General features: G+C 42.6%; 2 protein-coding genes across 3 annotated transcripts in view; one reads left to right on the top strand and one right to left on the bottom strand.

Moving 5' to 3' along the window:
* RFC1 (replication factor C subunit 1) overlaps nucleotides 1-12950 on the bottom strand; it is a 43406-nt gene extending 30456 nt beyond the window's left edge. For both annotated transcript variants that reach the window (XM_082238077.1, XM_082238078.1), the window contains exons 1-4: nucleotides 12819-12950; nucleotides 9166-9294; nucleotides 8763-8838; nucleotides 5347-5463 (exon numbers count right to left, since the gene is read on the bottom strand). In XM_082238077.1, coding sequence (XP_082094203.1) covers nucleotides 5347-5463; nucleotides 8763-8838; nucleotides 9166-9294; nucleotides 12819-12821 — 325 coding nt within the window. In that variant the 5' untranslated portion in view covers nucleotides 12822-12950. The remainder of the gene's footprint in view (nucleotides 1-5346; nucleotides 5464-8762; nucleotides 8839-9165; nucleotides 9295-12818) is intronic.
* A 2653-nt stretch (nucleotides 12951-15603) lies between these two features.
* Nucleotides 15604-23023, top strand: part of KLB (klotho beta) — a 28783-nt gene continuing 21363 nt past the window's right edge. The window contains exon 1 of the mRNA XM_082238097.1: nucleotides 15604-18500. Within this exon, the coding sequence (XP_082094223.1) occupies nucleotides 17766-18500 (735 nt within the window). The 5' untranslated portion in view covers nucleotides 15604-17765. The remainder of the gene's footprint in view (nucleotides 18501-23023) is intronic.

The raw sequence follows: 23023 nt of genomic DNA, 5'->3' as shown, positions 1-23023 counted from the left end.
CCTGAACGTGGAGATCCTTCCTGTGACACTAAACCTCTTTGCTTGGTCATCACCCTGTTCTCAATGCTATGTGAGCAGGCCTTTTCCTCCAGAGATGCAAGAATTGCAAATTATACAACCCTCTTATCTGAAGAGAAATGTTAAAACCCTGAGCTGCAATAAAAACATAAAATTGAGCAACTGAATCTGTTTAAATATTAGTCCCATTTTATTACTTCTCCAGAGAAATTAAAACAAACACGGACATGTCTTCATATCACAGCAACAGCCATCCGGGCTACTGCGTCTTGCTGCCCATACACTATGATCATAAAAATAGCACGTGTAATTCCTAATACAGTAACTTGTATTAAAACCGCTGAACCAGCTTGCAGGGCAGAAGAGCCAGTGAATCCTTTGGTATATGAGAATCACTAAGATTTTATTCTGCTCTCTGTGAACTTTGCTTTCAGTGTTGCAGAATTTCCAGTTTCCAATAACCACCAGGGTCCTTTCTCAAAAATCTTCCATGATCAGTACTGTAATGAAAGTCTGACCTGGCAAATAGCAAGCAGTTTTGTTGAAAAACAAAGCTACCCACCAACTCCGGAGACACAAAACCAAACTGACTAAGGAAATGCCAGAGCTCAACGGGGAAGGGGTAAAGAGGTGGGACAGATCTTTTGCATTAAATCACAGTCAACTGATTTCCCAAGACACTCCAATGACAGAGGTTTGGTGGGATTACAAATTGTTTTCATGTGGATCTATGCCTTTCTCTATGGAAGTAAATGGAGATCTGCATTTTATTCCCAAAAATCCAAGGTAGTAGCAGAAGCCCACACTCACCAATGACTCTAAGGGTAAGAAGGTTCTTGCTGGTGGGTGACATTGGCCCCATCTCAGTGTTCCCTGGGGATCCACGTTCTTTATTCTAACACCACCCTATGATTCCCATTATAGCCATCCCCAAACTGTAAAGCCTGCCTTTACAAAAGAAATATTGTTGCTCTCTTGGCAGATATCATGCCCTCAGAAGGGATAACAATGCCTGAAAAGTGCAGCCAAATCTGGCAGTAAACACAAAAGCTATTGACTTTTCATTTGCTTTTTAGCAAAAATAAAACTTCAGAGGTGCAACACGTAAAAAGCCCTGGGCATATCTGCTCAGAGTTTGGAAGCTTGCAAATTTTATTCACTTCTGTGGAAAGGAAAACAATTATTGCCAGAACTAGATTCTCTATTATACTGAATGGGGACCAAGCAACTTTGCTTTCAATCCTGAATGCTGAGCCGAGTTAGAAAAACACAGAGCAGCCAAAACAGGTAAGGTTTCTTTCCAAAGCTATTTATTCAATGTGGCGAAAGCTGGCAAAGCAGGTCCCTCCCAAAGCTACAATTTTGACAGGTGGAAAGGGCCACCTACCTCTCAGTCACACGGCATCAGCATGATGTCAGATGACTGACAGTTGGTGGCCCCACCCACCTATTACACTTGGCCTGCAGGGATGGGTAAAGATAGATATTTGTATAGAAAAAAATGGGCACATAAAGCATAGGAAAGTTTTGATACAAGTGTGCTTTTATCAAACAAATCAGTCACCTACGGGACCGCCTCTCCTGGTATGTCCCACAGAGAAATTTACGGTCTGCAAATAAAAACATCTTGAAGGTCCCAGGCCACAGAGAGGTTAGGTTGGCCTCAACTAGAGCCAGGGCTTTCTCGGCCGCGGCTCCAATCTGGTGGAACGCTCTGTCACAAGAGACTAGGGCCCTGCAGGACCTGACATCCTTCCGCAGGGCCTGCAAGACAGAGCTGTTCCACCAGGCCTTTTTTCAGGGCGCAGCCTGACCCCCTCCTCAGGCAATCTGCACAAAATTTTGCTTGATGGTTGCCATTAATTTGATTTTAATTTGATTTAATTAATTTTATAATGAATGTTTTAGAATGTTGGACTATTTTGATTGTTGTTAGCCGCCCTGAGCCCGGCTTCGGCTGGGGAGGGCGGGATATAAATAAAATTTATTATTATTATTATTATTATTATTATTATTATTATTATTATTATTATTAAAACACTCAACTATTCATTAATGAACAGTCAAAAAAGCGCTCGAAGAAAAACCACAGCCCTTGCAAATTAAAAGCCACTTATGAAACTGAGCAAGGTTCAGTGCAGCAATAAGAGGTCATCTTCTACAAACAACATTCAAGGTCCCATACTTAGCTAAACAGTGATGCATGTGAGTTAGGGAACACGCTCAAACATTTGGATGTCTCCCAATATACTGGAGCTAATTTACCAGAGACTAGTTAGAGACAGAAATATTTATAAAACCACTCTGCATATTCCCATCACTTGTGAGAGACATTGTGTTCTCCAAGAGACATTGTGTTCTGTCTTAGACAATCAATAACCTAAAAGGAAAAAGAGGCTGGTTTAACCAAACACAGTAATGATGAAAAGTGTTTCATGAGGATTTAAATGATAAACCTAATGACCTGTATGGCACTTCCTACATCAAAAAGAGAATGCAATTTTTCACGTGATCATCACACACTTTAGAATTTCATCTCCAGGAAGCCAAGTTCAAGAGAAACTGAAATGGCACAGGCCAAGAAGACATTAATCTCATGTTTGCCTAACGATTTTCAGAAAGTACTTTAGCTATAATTCAGAAACTGACAAGAACGCCATTCAACACAATAAACCATTTCAGATGCAAATAGCTCAAGGACCACCATTTATCTGCTTTCAAGACTGAATCCAAGCAGACAAGTTAAGAATGTCCTGACCTTGCGTATTAGATCAGATAAAAAAAAAATCCACCTGTTTTCCGCAACTAGTATTCAGAGGCACACTTCCTCTGATCTCAGAGGTGTCATACAACAACCATTTATAAGCCTACTCTTCATAAATCCTCCAGAGCTTGGACTGTTTGTTTGTAAAAAAAAAAAAAAAAGACAAAAAAAGAATTGTGCGAAAAAATATTTATTTCTGCTGGAAACAGTGCCAAAAGGTACACCCAAAAGGATTATGGTGGGAAAATAAAAATAGCTTTAAAATTGAGTAGTCTTTTATCGCTGCTTTCAAAATGCACGTTATTGGGCCAGAATGAATGAGATTGAAAGCAGGTAAAACAGTTTTCCATTTCTATAATATTGTACATATATCCAACACAGCAGAAGGAAAGGAATCAACAGTCTAAAAGACACAGCACCTCAGGTCAAATCCAAGCAATTTCTTTTTCTGCAAGGTGAGGGACAGAACAGCATAGCAAGCAAAAGATGGTCAGTTTCTCAGCAGATACAGTCCATGCTCAACACATTCCTTTTCTCCTTTCGGGAAAAAAACTACAGAATCGTGCTTTGAACAATGGACGGCAGAAGAAATCATTTTACTGCTGCCACTGCATGGTATTTTAAATGCAATGCTGCAATCAGTCTGCTTTAGCACCAGCACAGTGCTATTTAATTTCTTTTCCTTTTCATTTGTATCAAGCTGTCTACAACAACAAAACAAAAAGGACACTAAAAAGCTTCAACACTAATGGCACTAATGAGCCCACTGTTTCCTTTGGACAACATACCCCTCAGCAGAACAACAGTCAAAGTCAAAGGAGAAATCTCCAAAAAGTTTAAGAACCAATACAACTGGGCTCCATGAATTCCTAAGGCTGAACCAATTAGCCAGAACCCCATGAGCACTGAAGGAATTTGTATTTTCAGGAGTTAATTAGCTGATCGTGACAATTACAAGATTTTATAATACCAGTAATTTGAGATACTCCAGTAGATGGTCCTAGAACCATGAAGTCTAGAGCTGGCCCAGAATGAAGCTAATAATAATAATCTGTATACCACCCTCTATCCATAGATCTCAGGACAGTTCACAACACAAAAATACAAGATAAAAAACCCCACAAAGTACATAATAAAAAAAAGAACAAGAACAAACCAATAACCCACCCTCACACCCAATATAATAGGTCTGGAAGACCTAAACAATGCTTCAGATCTGCTCAGTCATGGGGTTTGTAGTGCTGTAAAGTGGCTAATATAGGAATCAATTATGCACCGCAATATCTTCTTTCATTTACTTCAAGGCTGAGACACACCTATTGACAGTTTCAGAGCAGCAACGTCAATTGTCTGTAAAAAAAACTGCTCAGAGCCAGGGGACAGATCAACCATACACAGCTGATCAGTATGTGTTTCAAATTAAGTCATTAACTCTAACTACAATCACTAGATAAGAATAACCTTGATCTGCAACCAAGACACTCCACAATTAACCTTGACCAAATGTTTTCTGGCACGGTCACATGCAGAAATCTTTAACTACACCACTCAGGTTACCTAATGCAGAACACCTCTGGTTGCCTTACTTCTGGGCACATCCCCAAGGACATTCTATAGATATATACCGGTAGATATAGATATAAACACACACAAGTCTAAAGAGAACATACATCATGAAAATTTTAAAACCCTTCAGTCCAAAGCTCAATGAGTATGGAAATTAATTTTCCGTTTTCAGTCATCAAAAATAGTCAGTTTTTCATCAACCTTATTATTCCCATTCTTGGTGAAGATTTATCCACCTGTCATTTAGCTTGTCTGACATTACACCCCACAATGTTTAACACTCATTCCAAAAAAGGGTGTTGTGTTAACAATATAGAAAACTGCATGTTGTTACAAACCCATGCAGTTCTTTGTTTGAATAATTATACTAGAGCCATAAACAACCGTTCATCCTGGTTTACTGTAGAAAGTATAAAATGTTATCATACTTAAAAAAATTAACCCTCTTTTTAGACCACAAATGACCTAGATCCTATGCACCCTATGCATTTAAAGTAGGCTCATATTTTAAGCAATCATGGCTTTCCCCAGAGAATCCTGGGAACTGTAGTTTGTTAAGAGTGCTGTGGGTTATTAGGATACCCCATTCTCCTTACAAAGCTACAATTCCCATAGTTCCCAGGCAAGAGGGACTGACGGTTAAACTACTCTGGGAATTGTAGCTCTCTGTGGGGAATAGGGGTGCCCCAACAACTCTCTTAACAAACTACAGTACCCAGATTTTTTTGGGGGGGTCATGACTGCCACTGCTTTAAATGTAAAGTTTGAGAATTCCAGCATGTTTTGGTCACAGTCAATAACTTGAAGGAGAAAAATCTGTAAGTAAACAAACTGGGTATATGTTTCTTGTGCAGGTTAAAGTACAATAATATCATAGTGTAGAGGCAAGTTTATTTTTGCATTGCTTCCATGAACTTTTAAAAGTCTTCTTTTTACATAAGCATTTTTAGTACAGCGCAAACCCCATGTATGAGCTGCCTTCAGGCTGAATTCATTACCTGTCTCTGAAACATAAACAACAGGGTCCTTCTTTAGAATCTTATCAGGTCTTGAAGACTGTTTTCTATCTGGCGGCTTCTTAGATTTCTTCACCACCTGGACCTCCTCTTCAGAATCTGCAATTTAGCACAGTGGTATCATTTAATTCTGCCATACCCATCTAAAGAGGAAAACATCCAAAGAAGAGAACAGCGATTCTGCATTCACTTGAGATTCTGACTAAAGCTCTCTTCTAATTCAGAGACAAGGAGCCTCTGATCTGCAGGCCTAAGTAGGTCTAGCATAATCCCAACTTGCCCCACGAGGTCATTTCCCCAAATCACCTATGTGACGTTAGGTGCAGGCCAGGACATGACTCCAAAGGAGCAACTAGGAGCTTCAAGTGGGCTCCTAATGGTTGCTTTGCAAGTAGGTCCCACCAACTTGCCAAAATTGGCCCACAAGGATATGAGAAATAACATATAGCAGGCCACATTTTGCATTTACATTGAAGCAAGCCTGTACAATTTCTTCACCCACAGAAGAAATATGCTTCAACAAACAGTAAAAAAGAAATATCTAAGAAGCCTGTCACCTTTTTGTAGTGTCTTAACAGCCTTTAAGAACGATTCTACTCAGTCAGTTGATGGAGGTCCGGTCCACAAAAAATACTGCACAAACTATTTGGAGTGAATTTGTTTATTTATTGTTAAAAAAATTAAATCTGAGTGCATGTAAGAAGTTGGTAACAGGGCTGAGAAAGACCTCTGCCCAAGGGCTTGGAGAGGCATTGTGAGTTAAACTGGGCAATACTGGGCTGAATGGGACAACAGCCAAATATAATGCTCAGCTGTTCATATAAAAGAGGCAGATATACAAGCCTAAGAATGCAATCCTAACCATGTCTACTCAGAAGTAAATCCTACTGAATTCAGTGGAGCTTATTCCTAGGTACAGTGAGAGGGGGAAGTACCGTATTTTTCGCCCTATAGGACGCACTTTTTCCCCTCCAAAAATGAAGGGGAAATCTGGGTGCGTCCTATGGGGCGAGTGGAGGCTTTTGCTGAAGCTTGGAGAGCGAGAGGGGTCGGTGCGCACCGACCCCTCTCGCTCTCCAGGCTTCAGGAAGACATCCACAGCCTAGGCAGCCCTGCGGGAGGTCCCGCAGGGATGTCTAGGCTGCGGATAGCAGCCTGCTTCCCGAAGCGTCGGGTGCCCTGAAAGCAGAGCGCCCGGCGCTTCGGGAACACATCCGCAGCCTAGGCAGCCCTCCGGGAGGTCCCGCAGGGCTCCCCATGCTGCGGATAGCAGCCTGCTGACCGGCGGGTGGGGCGCCCTGAAGCAGAGCGCCCCTCGCGCCGGGCAGACATCGGCTAGCCCCACAAGCTGGGGGGACAGCAGGGAGGCGCAGCGCCGCCATCCCGCTGTTCCTCGACCTGGTTCGGTTTCCCCGACCTGCTTTTGGGGGGGGGGGGAAATAAAGGGGGAAAATTTTTCCTTTATTTCCCCCCAAAAAAACTAGGTGCGTCCTATGGGACGGAGTGTCCTATCGGACGAAAAATACAGTATTTGATCCCCTGCTAAATTCGCCCATTTGCCCTCTGACAAAGAAATGACAAGTCCATAATTTTAATGGTAGGTTTATTGTAGCTGTGAGAGACAGAATAACAACAGGAGAAACCCCAGAAACCCAAAGACAAAAGTCAGAGATTGATGTGCATTATAACGAGTTAAACAAGTATCTGATCCCCTATCAAGCAGCCAGATGTCTGACTACCTGGTATCTTCACTGTATGTAACGAGCTGAGATTAGAAGCACCTGCTGTAAGGGAGAGGTCTTACCTGTAATCCCAGCTCGTTACAGTACCTGTACAAAAGACACCTGTCAACAGAAGCAATCAATCCAGCAGATTCCAAAGTACTGTAGCCACCATGACCAAGACCAAAGAGCTGTCCAAGGATGTCAGGGACAAGACTGTAGACCTGCACAAGGCTGGACTGGGCTACAAGATTATTGCCGAGCAGCTTGGTGAGAAGGTGACAACAGTTGGTGCAATAATTGGCAAATGGAAGAAACACAAAATAACTGTCAACCTCCCTGGGTCTGGGGCTCCATACAAGACCTCATTTCGTGGAGTTGCAATGATCAGGAGAACGGTGATGAAGCAGCCCAGAACTACATGGGGGGGGGGGGACTTGTCAATGATCTCAGGGCAGCTGGGACCATAGTCACCATGAAAACAGTTGGTAACACACTACGCTGTGAAGGACTGAGATCTTGCAGAGCCCGCAAGGTCCCCTTGCTCAAGACAGCACATGTACAGACCTGTCTGCAGTTTGCCAATGCACATTTGAATTACCCAGAGGAGAACTGGGTGAAAGTGTTGTGGTCAGATGAGACCAAAATTGAGCTCTTTGGCATCAACTCAACTCGCCGTGTTTGGAGGAGGAGGAGGAATGCTGCCTACGACCCCAAGAACACCATCCCCCCGTCAAACATGGAGGGGGACATATTATGCTTTGGGGTGTTTTTCTGCTAAGGGGGCAGGACACCTTCACCGCATCGAAGGGACGATGGACGGGACCATGTATCGTCAAATCTTGGGTAAGCACCTCCTTCCCTCAGCCAGGGCATTGAAAATGGGTCGAGGATGGGTATTCCAGCATGACAATGACCCAAAACACATGGCCAAGGCAACAAAGGAGTGGCTCAAGAAGCAGCACATTAAGGTCCTGGAGTGGCCTAGCCAGTCTCCAGACTTTAATCCCATCAAAAATCTGTGGAGGGAGCTGAAGGTTCGAGTAGCTACACATCAGCCTCGAAATCTTACTGACTTGGAGAGGATCTGCAAAGAGGACTGAGACAAAATACCTCCTGAGATGTGTGCAAACCTGGTGGCCACCTACAAGAAATGTCTGACCTCTGTAATTGCCAACAAGGGTCTTGCCACCAAGTACTAAGTCATCTTTTGCAAAGGGATCAAATATTTATTTCATTTCACTCATTATAATGCACATCAATCTCTGACTTTTGTCTTCTGGGTTTCCAGAGGTTTTTCCTGTTGTTATTCTGTCTCTCACAGCTACAACAGACCAGTCCATAATTTTAATGGTAGGTTATTTCTTCGTCAGAGGACGAACGGGCAAATTTAGCAGGGGATCAAATACTTTTTCACCTCACTGTAAATGGGGTTAGGATTACAGCCCTAAACATTAACTCCACGCTATGGAATAGCAATATTCACCATGTGACCTAAGGGTCGTAATAGATACCATCACAGTAGATACACATTTTGCCTAATTTATGACTGAAAATTATTTCATTTGGGAGACGACACCTGCCAAGATTTTGTAAGCCTCTCTCAAAAGAATCTCTAGCAGAGGAAAGTTACCTCAAAGATGGAAAAAACATAGCAACAGAAGTCATAAATGTTACCTGAATCATAGATTATCCTCTTTTTCTTGTTCACCTGTTTGTGCCCAGAATCCTCTCCACGAGATGAATTCTTCACCTAGTTGAAATGGTTCATTAGTTACTCATGCAAACAATTCTCCCAACATTAACTCTTGTTTACCAAGTACTACCTTAAGAGAGGCAGCCCAATAAAGTTCACTTGTTGGATCAAGAGACTGTCACATACACCAACAAATTAAAAACAAAAAATGATATATGAGATGGTCTCTGGATTCTGGAGTGATTTTTTTTTTTTTAAATGAAGGGCGATTCAAGCAATCATTGACAAAGCCACAGGTAAAGTAAGAACAGGAACACTAGCAAAGAAGTAAAGATAAAAGCACATGACAAAGCTGTAACAGGCATATATATCTGAACAGCATACCTTGATTTCCTTCAATTTTGACTTTTCACCTGAAGCCCCCTCCTTATTTTGGGGTTTCTCGTTCTTTCTGGTAGTGTCACATTCTTGTTTATTTCCAGGAATTACTGCTCCAAAGAATTTCCGGATATCCTAATAAAAGTGAAACAGTTAAAAGGGTAAGGTATAATTTAAGGATCTGTCATCTTCCAAAATTTCAGGGTACAAGTCTGGATTGCCAACCAAGATTTTAAAAGGAGAAGTTAGATAACACAGTGTTTAAAATAAGATTTTATTTTTTAAAAAATGTATTAAAAAGACTATCAAGGTTGCACATGTAAAATCTGAGTAAGAATGCCACTGAGTAAATGGAACATTGTTGGACTTTGCCCCATATTCAAATCCCTGAATGGCCCAGGAGCCAGTGGCAGCTTGAGCAGCACCTCGACTCACATGGCTGTTGTAAATATGACATTACAAATGTTACAATGAACTTTCTTTTTTTACAACAAACCTGTTAACTAAATGAAACATAGTCTTACAGAGACCTAGTTGTCCAAAACATTGTGACTCAAATTTATGTTTGTGAATTCAATAATTTTCTAAAATAAGAACAGGGAACATGTGGCGCTCTAGATACGGTATTATTAACTCCTTGCCCCAGTCCCCATAGTTAATGGTCAAACATTATGGGAGTTGTAGTCCAGCAACACATGGAGGCCCAAAGATTCTCCAGTCCTGCCCTAAAGAGTGCGAGACTCATAATGGTAGCCACAAAAGTTGGAAAGCCTTTACCCACAATGTTTTACAGTTACAAACCAAGGGCACCCTGTATAATCTGGGACTTTGCACAGTCACTCAGAAGTTAATTCCCACTGGGTTCAATAGAACTTGCTCCTAAATGCATGTCTAATTGAAGACCTAATCTGAACCACTTTTACAAGCACGGACTACAGGTTGGTGTCCTTGCCCTATCCCTCTCAACCCAGGGCGGTATCAGGTAATTGCTGCTAATCTGTGATTAGAAAATTGCTTCCTGAACAGCTGATGGCAAGATGCTACATGAGTCATTTTACTCAGACTGCACCTGGGAGATGCACACTTTTTTCAAGCTAACATCCAAAGAGCAACAACTGTTCATTCTAAACTTAAAGATAAATGCATTCTAACTTTCAAAAGATACTTGTAACTGTTTCTAGACTTTTCAGCCACAAAGAGGAGTATATTTTACCCAAATGAAACTGATTAAATCAGATAAGGTGCCAGGGAAGAAACTATCTAAAAACAAAATCTGTCTGTTGAACTTGATGGAAAGCAGCTGCTCTCACCAAAACCACCTTTGTACCAACCAGTTTTAAAAGTAGCGTAAGCAGGAAGATAAAGGCACTGAAGCATTTCTCTACATATGTTGAAGGGCTGCTGTAGGCAAAATTCAACCCTCTCACACGGATGAGGAAGTTTTTCAACAGCAAAAATAAGCAGCTCTGACCTAAAGGCTCCTATTCCTAATTTAATCCCAACAAGAAACCCCCAAAACCTTAGATTTAAAATTATGAAATTTAAGCCTCTGTGGATGTCTCTTTAACAGCAACTTCAAATACAGAACTTTGCAGGTGGAACACAGAGGTGTTATTAAGGCATCAGAACAAGCCTGAGTCACACCTGCATGCACTGGTGTGAAAGTTCACAAACGTTAAGGGAAGAATGGCTGGGGAAATCTTTTAAAACTGCCTTTTAAGTTGATGCCATACATTTTAGAAAACTGTAATTCAGTTATATGACACTATTCGACAGCTGTCAACTACTAAGAAACTATGTTCCTTAGCCTTCAAAGAAAGCCCATCACTTTAATTATTTTATTTAATGCTCAGGGTGGGTTATAGCATTAAAAATTGCCAAAAAGGTATCCAAGTTGTGCAATATACATTCACTTTCACAGGATACATAACAGTAGCATCTAGCATACAGGTAACTCACCCAGATGCCCACATACATACCAAAAACTGTGCTGCCAAGACCACAGAAATAACTGACAGGCAGATATGGCTGTACCCAAAGATAGCCCAGGTTATACAAATTGCCATCTTCAGAGAAGATGCAAAGTGGGGGCCTAGCATCACTTGACACATAGTTTAGATATGTAAAGTGCACATATGTCAAAATAATGTTTGAAAACATGTGTATCGTACAGGCACATTAGTCAAGGAGTCCCAAAGTACACTGTGGCTCCCTACTGAGGCTATACTTTGTGACAAGCCTGAATTTTGCTGCTGTGTTATGTGTGAAAAACCCCTGAGCATGCAGCTGAAGCGAACTGTGAACTCAAGAAGTAATGAGTCTGTTTTGGAATAACAACCCTTTAAAGGCTGTGGCTGAGTGGCAGAGCATCTGCTATGCATGCAGCAGGTCCCAAGTTCAATCATGTGTTGAGAGACACCTCAGTCTGAAACGCTCAGGAACTGCTGTCAACTAATGTAGACAATACTGAACTAAGTGGACAAATGGTACAAGTTAGCTTCCTATGTCCCTACGTTTGTTAAGGTCTGGAACATGATGTTCCGAATATCTCACCAAAAAGGAGAAGGGGAAGGAAGAATGAGAGACAAGGGTTCAAGTTGTAAACCTCCCGTGATCATTGGATGAAGGGGTGGTAGATAACAACAACCACCCCTCTTCCAATGACAGAATAGGACATGCTGAACTTTTCCAAAAAGTGTGGAGTTATAAAAAGTTGTAACATGACTTAGGAACACAAAATTTATTTTGATAAAATTAATATAATTTAGTATTGCTTGAAATAAAAAAATTCTTTCCAGTAGCACCTTAAAGACCAACTAAGTTAGTTCTTGGTATGAGCTTTCGTGTGCATGCACACTTCTTCAGATACATGCACACGAAAGCTCATACCAAGAACTAACTTAGTTGGTCTTTAAGGTGCTACTGGAAGGAATTTTTTTATTTTGACTATGGCAGACCAACACGGCTACCTATCTGTAATTAGTATTGCTTGGTAAGTAAAATTGCATAGAAATAATTCCCTGTTTAGGGAAGTTTTTAATGTTTGATGATTTATCATGTTTTTAATATTCTGTTGGGAGTCGCCCAGAGTGGCTAGTGAAACCCTGCCAGATGGCCGGGGTATAAATAATAATAAATAATAATAAACGATTGCAAAGTACTTGTATACACGTGTGAAGACATATACACACCCTATTTAGTATTACCTGACATTTTCAGGAGGCAAAATTAAAAGCCTTCGCTTCTCCAAAAGCAGTTTCTGTGCTTCTTCCTCAAGCGTACTTACCGACCTAAATGTTGTCCCATCGCAAAAACAACAGCGTGTTTGAATTCCTCACACACCCACCCCGAAATTTTTTTTCTTAAGCCTCCCTCTCTGAATAAATTTGCAATAATTAAGTCCCACCTCCCCCCCCCCAGTCACTCCCTAATAGCAGAATAAGGTTTGGGGAGGGGATGGGGCATTGGGGTTGGAGAATAGGGCTTAGGCAAGCGAGGGAAAAGAGGTTATTTCGTATCAATCCCTCGCTTGCACCGCCTCAACAAGTTTCTCGTCCTCATGGAGCGCAAGGAGGAGTCCCACCCGCGACCTCCCGCCTCGGCACCCTGAGAGGTTTCCTCTCAGAAGGCCGGGCCCCGGCCGCCCCGCTCGCGCTCACCATGCCTACGCCCGACGCCGACTGCCGAACCGCCTTCCGCGACGTCGGTTTATGCCGTTGGCGGCGGGCCAACCGACCCGCGCCCCATCCCCCGCCGCCAGCTTCGCGCCAATGCGCGAACGCGGGGTCCGAGTGCGCAGGCGCGCGCGAGGTGATGGCGTCACGGGCTGGACGGGGGGGGAGGAGGAGGAGCGCGGGAGAGGGGAGATGTGTTCGCCTGAGTAGATTCCCGCGCAAATGGGGCCCGGCGGGTCCAAACGAACGCGCGCTGGCGAAGCTCCCTTAGATCCAGACTTCGCTCCCCGCCCTCAGAGTAGCAGCAGTCTGGATTTAAGATTTAAGCGTGTACTTACTTAGTTCTGAAATCAGCGCTTCGTTTCGGCTGGATCTTGCCCACGCGCGTGTCTATGTGTACACACATAAAATAATCAGATTCGGGAGGGTCCCTGTGGGTCATCTAGCTCAACCCCCTGCAATGCAGGAATCTCAGCTAGGTCATTAAATAGCAGGTGCCCCCTCCCCACCTCTGCTGAAAATCCAAGGATGGAGAGTCCCACCTCTATGGGAATTCACACACACACAATCGGGTAGCTTTTCAAAACATAAATAAAAATTAGGTATGCCTTTGTGTTTATGTTCAATAAGTGTCTAACAGTTGTCATAGCATGCATATCTGGTTTTCCAGCTGCGAAGACACCCAGACACAGACAAGGACAAAGTCAGGGCCGCCTTACCCATAAACACTAGTGGTGCGGGGTGCCAGGGTGCCAAGTTCTGGAGGGCACCAGGCGAGTGTCTGGGGAACACTGAACGAGTGCACTGAGCAGTGGCGTAGCGGGGGTGCAGGGGGGCCCGGCCGCACCGGGCGCAACATCTGGGGGTTAGGGTTAGGGGGCGCAAATCCACGGGTTAGGGGGCGCAAATTACTTGCCTTGCCCCGGGTACTGACAACCCACGCTACGCCACTGGCACTGAGTGAGGGTGCGTGCGCTGCTCCCGCCAAGCGTCGGCTTGGTTTTTTCCCTTTTAGCCTGCAGGCGCCGAATTCTGCCGGGTGTCAGAAGGCTAAAAGGGGGGGGGGGAAACGAGCCAACGTTCACGGGAGCGGAAGTTTGGAAGTGAGTTGGGATGCCTTACCACTTTTCAGGCCACCCTAAAACCATCCCACTTTTTATCAGCGGATATAACTGTCTAGCTTAACCATCCAACTTCAAGTATAGTAGCTAACATAAGGGTTTAAAATTACGTTTCATCTGTGCTTAAAGCAGTATCATGACATTTTAAGCAGTCATGATTTCCCCCCAAAGAATCCTGGGAGTTGTAGTTTGTTAAAGGGACTGAGACTTGCTAGGAGACCCTATACACCTTACAAACTTGCAGTTCCTAGGGAAGAGGGACATACTGTTAAATCACTCTGGAAATTGCAGCTTCGAGAGGGGAATAAGGGCCTTCTCAGAACCCTTAACAAACTACAACTCCCAGGATTCTCTGGCAAAAGCTTTAAATGTGTAGTGCAGTGTAGCCTTAACCTCACCATCTGCGTTGTATAAAGCACCAGGGTGCACAGGTGCCTTAAATAATAGTTTGTCATACAAAGTTTAAGGGGGACACAAATCTTAAACAAACCAGACCAGCAACAGAAAACACTGAACCCCAGATACAGCTCAGTTCAGTGACACTTTGTGGCTAAACTCATATAATGACACTGTCCACAAAAAGGCTTTGCGTGCTTCCAGACATGCTATTTTCAGGTGGGATTTAATCACATACCGGCAAATTCAGGTTGCACAATTAAAGTTGATTTAATGATCTTGCACAGCAAGCCCTGCTTCTCCAAAAGATCAGGCTTTTTGCAATAAGGAGAGTGGCAAGCAGAATGCACTGCAAAGTCTGGGATAATGCTTGACGCATTGTCAAATAACCCGCCTCGCCCCCAAATAAATCAGCATGAAGCTTCCGTAAATAAGCCATCTGGAATCGATTTCTGAATAGTAGGCCAAACAAAAGAGGAAGTCTTGTGCCTTCATGCCATGCCTAGAAGCTTTGTAGAATCTGCATCTGGTTGTTATGGAAAATGAATACAGGATCTGAGGGACTTTGGGACAAATTCAGCAGAGCTCTTCATTCGCTTGCATTTTCACTTGAGCTAAGATGCCTTCACACTGCTTCAAATGTTGAATTTCTAGAGACCTGAGGCAGTGAGCTGATACATAGCTACTCTAGCATGCACTAACATTTTTGAAGGCACCCCAAAAGAAAATGTAGGGACGGTAATTCACCAGAAAGTGGAACTGGATCTAATAAATGGTGATAGCTGGAACATGTTAGACCTGGTCTTTTTGCTAAGATCAAGCGTAGAAGTTGCAAGCTTGCAATGAGCCCCCATGCATTTTAGTCTGGAATTAAAGCACTGGCAGGTTAAGAAAGAGGAAATGAGTATATACAGCAACAAAACTTTGCATATCAAGGTCCTAGAATTCCACTCAACAACCAACTAACTGAACAACAATGGTGAAAAAAATATGGGAAGTAAAGGGGGGAGTTATGGCACATAGTTTGGCTCCCCTTAATCTCATGTTAGGAGTCCTTGTCAACTGATAGTTATGTTCCAGCCACATATAAAAGTGTCTATTTAATCTAATTGTAAATACAGTATATTGCTTTTTATTCCTCTTTTTTTCTTATTGACCGGTTCCTACATCACTTTGTTTTTTTAAAAAAATCCCTGCTGAGAAATACGCTATTGCTGGGAACAACTGCCTTATTCTTGTATATGTTCGTTTCCTTCATATAAGGGAGGCTAATGAAGATAGAGAAGGAAATGCTGGTAAGATTTGTGATGCCTGCTTCATGCTAAATTCTCCTAACTGCAGCCTTGCACAGAATTTACACACTCACTGATGTTTCTAAGACAAGAGCATGTAAAACCACCTGTATGGTTATTGCCTTTCTATTTGGTTTACTCTCTATTTGATATCTGTAAAGTATCATCAAGAACAATCCCACAAAATCCCTTATTTACAAGCAAGGACACTGTGATTAATAACATTTCTAATCCAGCCTTCATTATTGTTATTTATTAAATTTGTATACCACTCATCCTCCATAGATCTCAAGGCGGTTCACAAGATAAAATCACAATATACAAACAACAAAACACATAATAAAAAATCAGAACAACCGTCTTGCCATGGTGAGCAACCTACCGCACTAGAATTCTGTGCTAGCTAAATTCATCCCAGGCCTTTATACTATAATCATACAAAATACCTGAAATACTGTTATGTACTGAGCTGGGTTCCTAGAACAATAGGCAGGTAGGATCCCAGAAGGCAGCAACCTGATTGGTCTGCAGGAGCCGGCCAATCCGGCTCCAGGAGAAAGTGAATCACACGGGACCCATTGTGTAAATAATGTACAGTGGAACCTCAGGTTACAGATGCTTCAGGTTACAAACGCTTCAGGTTACAGATTCCGCTAACCCAGAAATAGTACCTCAGGTTAAGAACTTTGCTTCAGGACAAGAACAGAAATTGTGCTCCGGCAGCGCGGCAGCAGCAGGAGGCCCCATTAGCTAAAGTGGTACCTCAGGTGAAGAACAGTTTCAGGTTAAGAACAGACCTCCAGAACGAATTAAGTTCTTAACCCAAAGTACCACTGTGCTGTATATATAGCCAGAGGATTTGGGGGATAGCACTCTCACTGGTTTACCATGAGATAAAATAAAGAGCATGAAATCAACACTCAACTCCGAGTATATTTCAAATACAGTACATTAAAACCAGTAAGCAGAAGCATAAAACCAAATACAGCAAATACCAGTACTTTATCAAAACATCCTTAACTACAACTACACTCCTCCTCTGCCGAAAGAAATATGTCTTGAGTTGTCAATGGAGACGACAACCATATTTTCACACGGCAGGACCATGGCAGAGAAGACCCAATCTCAGATCATTGCATAATACATAATAGCTGAGCAGGATCTCACCCTCTGTAGATCATAAGGTTTGAACAAGCAGATGAGGAGATGCCCTTCTTCAAATATTTGTGTCCTATGTCATAGAATCATACAATTGTAGATTTGGTGGGGTCTGATCATGAAATAATAGAGCAGTACTACTATTATTTTCCTTGTTCCAGACCCTATATTTCTATTGATGCAACCTAGAATAGCATTAGCCTTTTTTTGCTGCTGCATCACTCTGCTAACCCATGTCAAGCTTGTGGTCTACTAAGACCCCTAGATCCTTTTCACGTGTATTCTGTCAAGCCAGGTGTCCAACATCCTATATTTGCGCATCAGAGAAACGTTGAAGGGTATGCAGAGATCTTACCTATAAAAGCTCATGCTGCCATAAACTTGCTAGCCTTTCACAAATCCTCATGTAGCTGCAGGGGCTTCTGAAGACAATTCTGGTTGGCCTTTCCTCCTATTAATTACCATTTATTTGATTAAGCAGTGGCAGCATGTTTTCTGCATGTGGGTAATTGTGTCAAAAAGGCAATTTGTCTCTATTCCCTTTAAATATAATTGGATCAGCCGCTAGCATCCTCTGACAGACAGCTGCCAAGACTGCCGTTTCAGACATTCAGAACAACTAGGCATTGATGGAGGGAAGCCTTCGTGATTCGAACCTCTTTTTTCCTGTGGCAAAAAAAGAATCTCCCTCAGGTGTCCTAGTGGTCATGAGAAGGTGATCTCCCCGGGATTATGTTGCTTTTTCATGACCCATCCTAAGTCTTGCAATGCCAAGCTAATCATTAACAGGGTTTTTACAGTCACAAGCTTGCTTTTTCCCCCCTGCTGAAGCTTTGATAAGACACTCCAGCAGTTTTGTGGCAAATGAAGACAAGCTATGCAGCAGGGATCCCGGGGAATGGATGCATTTACAGGCACCGACAAAAAGAAAATGTGACTTTTAGCATACACTCCAGAAAGGCGCAATGTTTATGCAGCAGCTGAAAGGATCCCTAGCCTTGTGGACGTTCATTTTTATACAGACAGTTGCTGGGCTTGACAACGATGGAAGATCGGTCTGGGGGAAAGAGTCCAGTTCAATTTTTGTGAATGAAACCCAGATGTTTCTGCGTGACACATTCCCCAAAAAGTTCTTCTGGGGTGTGGGGACCAGCGCTTTTCAGGTGGAAGGTGCCCAAAGGAAAGATGGAAGGGGACCGTCAATATGGGAAGAGTTTGCCCGTTCAGAGCTGAGAGCTGGTTCCAGGACAGATGACTCCAGTGACAGCTACATGTTTTGGCAGAAAGATTTAGCAGCTCTGGATTTTTTGGGAGTTTCTTCTTACCACTTTTCAATTTCATGGCCACGGCTCTTTCCCACTGGGACGGTGACAGCTGTCAATGAAAAGGGACTTCAATACTACAACAGTCTCCTAGATGCTCTGGTTCAGAGGCATATTGAGCCTGTGGTCACCCTTTACCACTGGGATTTGCCCTGGATTCTGTACGAGAGATATGGTGGGTGGAAAAATGAATCCCTAATCGGTGTTTTCGATGACTACGCGACTTTTTGCTTCCAAGCTTTTGGCGATCGAGTCAAGTACTGGATTACGATCCACAATCCTTATCTAGTTGCTTGGCACGGGTATGGCACAGGGATCCATGCACCCGGAGAGAAGGAAGAAAGCGCTGTCCCTCTGGTAGGACATAATCTGATCAAGGTACAGTACAGAGATTTCACTGTCACAGATTTAAGTTTCACTGGAGAGCCAGTATAATATTTATACAATGACTGCAAAGCTGAGAGCAATGCTTGCAATAATCAGTATTATTATTGCAGGTTAAAAGCCTGGGCAGAAACAAACGTGCTGCCCCTTGTCTTTGTCCATGTATTGATTTCAACACTTGTTTTATTAAAAGTAAAAAGAAGCAGCAAATTTGGCCATGTTCCAGTTGTGGATCTTGAAGCTGCCTTAGATCAGTTGTTTGACTGACAGCTAGGGTCTTTCCCATTGCATTTCACCCTATCCTTTTTGATTGGAGATGTCGGAAGTTGAACCATATTGCCAACTGCTGAGCTCTGGTCCTCCATAAATTAAGGACTTATTGGGTTGTAGCCAATGTCAGTCCTACTCAGAGAAGACCCATTGAAGTTATTGGATATATATGACTAAATTTGGGCCCATTAATTTCAGTGGGTCTGCTGCTCTGAGACGAATTTAGTTAAATATGACTCTTTCGGTACCATAAATTTCATTGAGGAAGTCAAGCACGTGTCTCTTAATCTGCAATCCCTGACTAGGGACTGAATCAAATCAACAAATTTGTTGACAAATTGTAGCTTGATGAAGCAATCAAACATAGAGAATAATTAAATAATGCAGCCGAACCTGATACAATCACACTTCAAATAGTAGCCACTATACTGAACAAACAATGTTACCAAGTATTTTTTAATTGTCTGAAGAGAAATATCCTTTATGTAAATATTGAAGACCTGAAGAATGACGTCAAGCCAATTCTGCTTACAGCTGTTTATTAGAATTGAACTAGGGTAGCTACCCCTCCCTTACCTGAATTATATATCCAACAGAAGTTAGCTTCTTTCTGTTGACTTAGTTATCGTTTAGTGAAATCAGAGCTCTTATTCCAGCTGCGGATCATGCCCTAAAATTTGTACACAGAAATACTCTGCATAATTTGAGGGAAGGGGTATTAGAAGAAAAGTACAGCCCCCACCACAACTGCATCATTTGAGAAAAGCATCCCTTGACAGAATGATCAAAATAATATCCATTGGTCTTTCTTGTGGCAACTTAGGGCTTGTCTACAATTCCACACACACAATCATTTTGCAATTCAGCCCACAAAAAGTAACTAGGTTAGCCGTTGCAAACTTGGTGCCTTCCAGGGGTTTTGGACTACAATTTCCATTAGCCCTAGCAAAAAGGGTCCTTAAAATCTGAGTTCCCTTGAAGTGATTCTTTCATACGTGGCTATTGCCAAACCTGTCTTAGACCTTTTCCTAGACAGAGGCTCAACAATGAGTGAAGGCAAGGGGAGGAGTTTGGAGAGGGTTGGTCCATACCTGCACGTTGCAACATCAAATGATGACCTGATTGAATAACTGAGCATCACAAACCAAACACAGCCAGAATGTCCCCCTCTCCAATATTTTTATCGGTTTTCAGGCATTTCACATTTTTACTTCTTTTCTTGTAAATTTTATTATTTTTCACCCTAGCTCTGCTGTGATATTCATAAACTAATATCATGGCGTAATCATCAGGACCGTAAGCAAGGTTAAAGTAAAATGACAATTGAATAAGATATATCCTATCCATAAACACTGAAATTATATTCTGACATTCTCATGATAGCCAAACATTCTTATTTGCTTCTGGAATCAATACATTTAATTTATTATTGTTAGCATATTGTATAAAATCCCACCACACTTCACAAAAAATCCAAAGGTTGCACTTTGCCTTGAATTAATTTTAAACTAAATATTTTTCCCCCTGAAATTGCAATACTCCACATATTTAAACATAGAATGTTAATGTCACCTTGTTCTGTTCAACTGTAAGTTATCAGGTGGTGGTCCGATATGTGTGGAGCAACTCTCAGGTACACTGGGAGTGAGTGAGTGAGTGAGTGAGTGTGTTTAAGGAGAGAAAAAGCAGATCATGATATAGTAGAATGGAAAGAAGGAAATCAGCCAAATTCTGGATGCCACCACCAGTGTAGGAACCAACAGCAGTAGGAGCTGACCATTTGGCACTTGATTTTGGACTAACGCACTGAGTTACAAGTCCCATTTATCCAGCAGAAAGCAAGGCCTTGAAATGTTGTCCAGTGATCTACTAAAACAAGCATGAAAAGGAGCCGATCCAATGTAGTGTTTAAATATCTGAATCAGTAGGAAGTTCAGGTTCAGCCCAGCCTTTTTAGGTTGAGTGTCACTTAGAGAGAAAGAGTGGATATATTATATGGATAGCGTCATTATATCGTTTAGTCACTAGATGGCACTGGACTTTGTTTTCTGTATCTATTCTGCTCTTGCTTGTGATACAGAAAGTTATTGTCCATCTTCCTGACTGGTACGCCCTCTAAGCCTTCCATGATACTTAAAACAGGTTTTGCTGCTGACTTTCTTTTTTAAAATCTGATTTACACTTTTGCTCTCAAAACAAAAGAAGTGCAGGTGCCAGGTTTTCCTCCATTTGGGAGAAATTAAAGAACACGATGTGCTCTATTTTTATAGCAATCTCTCATGTTTTGACCTCCGTTTGGAGTCAGTTGGTGGGGTTCCCTCCACCTGTAAACAAAGGCAGATAAGAATTGTTTCACCAACATAAGCTGAATGAGTCAGCTGGACTTTTCCCTGTCTTACTTTCTTTCAGGGCAGGGTAGGAACATAAGAAGCTGCCTTATTGCAAGTCAGACCAATAGTGGCTGCTCACAATTCAGGCAGGCGTCGTACCCCAGAGATCCAACCAAGGACCTTCTACTACTGAGCCACATTCTGCTAATAATTGTATTAGGAATACTTATTTTGTTTAACCAGGAAAGAGAGACGCTAAATGTAAGATTGTGAATGTCCCTGGGTTAAAATGGATGTTCATAGGAGCTGTGCAAAAATAATAAGATAAAGGAATCTTTACTTTATTCAAGTATAGGCCCTAAAATCAAGGAATGATTTACCTCTAATTTGTCACAAGATATGCAAGAACCCCATAGAGAAAACACAAGGATTATGATGCCCATTGTAGTACTGATATCGCGCCCTTCCCAGACAGTTGTTAACTAACCATTTGTCACAAAGTAATAAACTTGGAGACATACATGTTGCTAGCAGTGGAAGCCAGTCAATTAATGATTACAGTCTCTTCTCTTATGGAATGTTATTCTCTCCATAAGAAACATAGTGGGCATCTCCAGGTAATAATAATAATAATAATAATAATAATAATAATAATAATATTACTTTTACCCCGCCCATCTGGCTGGGTTTACCCAGCTACTCTGGACAGCTCCCAACAGAATATTCAAAACACAATAAAACATCAAACATTAAAAACTTCCCTAAACAGGGCTGCCTTCAGATGTCTTCTAAAAGTCAGGTAGTTATTATTTCCTTGACATCTGATAGGAGGGCATTCCAAAGGGCGGACACCACTACCGAGAAGGCCCTCTGCCTGGTTCCCTGTAACCTCGCTTCTCGCAGGGAGGGAACCGCTAGAAGGCCCTCAGAGCTGGACCTCAATGTCCGGGCTGAACGATGGGGGTGAAGATCCTCCTTCAGGTATACTGGGTCGAGGCCATTTAGGGCTTTAAAGGTCAGCACCATCACTTTGAATTGTGCTCGGAAACGTACTGGGAGCCTATGTAGGTCTTTCAGGACTGGTGTTATATGGTCCTGGTGGCCACTCCCAGTCCCCAGTCTAGCTGGATTAATTGTAGTTTCTGAGTCACCTTCAAAGGTAGTCCCACATAGAGCGCATTGAATTGTCCAAGCAGGACTAGAGTATGCACCACTCTGGCAAGACAGTCTGGGGGCAAGGAGCGTCTCAGCCTGTGTACCAGCTGGAGCTGGTAGACACAGAATTGACCTGTGCCTCCATGGACAGCTGTGAGTCCAAAATGACTCCCAGGCTGCACACCTGGTCCTTCAGGGGCACAGTTATCCCCATCCAGGACCAGGGAGTCCTCCACACCTGCTTGCCTCCTGTCCCCCAAAATCAGTACTTATGTCTTGTCCAGGATTCAATCTCAATCTGTTAGCTGCCATCAATCCTCCAACCACCTGCAGACACTCACACAGGCCCTTCACTGCCTTCACTGGTTCTGATTTAAAGACAGGTAGAGCTGGGTATCATCCGCATACTGACAAACTCCCAGCCCAAACCCCTGTTTGCAAGCTGCAAGCTGACCTTCCCTGAACATTCTTCAGTGTCACAGTAGACCTACTAAGGCAGAGGTGTCATGACCCTCCGGTGGCCTTCAGCTTCAGAGCTCAGGTGTCACCAAGGGTCAGGGCAACCTACAACAAAAGAGTTCAAGGCTGAGGATTGCTTTCAAATGACACATTACATTAAATAATTTGGAGTGTTCCTGTTAAGCCTCGGTTCCAGACAGCTAGCCATGTTCCTTTCCAGGATACTCCATTTGCACCCCAATTTTCCATTTCTCCTCCCAACAGATGCTCTGTACTCTATTGCTCAGAGCACACTCTCAGCCC

The sequence above is a fragment of the Podarcis vaucheri genome (assembly GCF_965113315.1).
Source record: "Podarcis vaucheri genome assembly, chromosome: 9".
Lineage (NCBI taxonomy): Eukaryota > Metazoa > Chordata > Lepidosauria > Squamata > Lacertidae > Podarcis > Podarcis vaucheri.
Note: the sequence above shows the minus strand (reverse complement) of the source record. Positions and strands in the feature narration are given on the sequence as shown.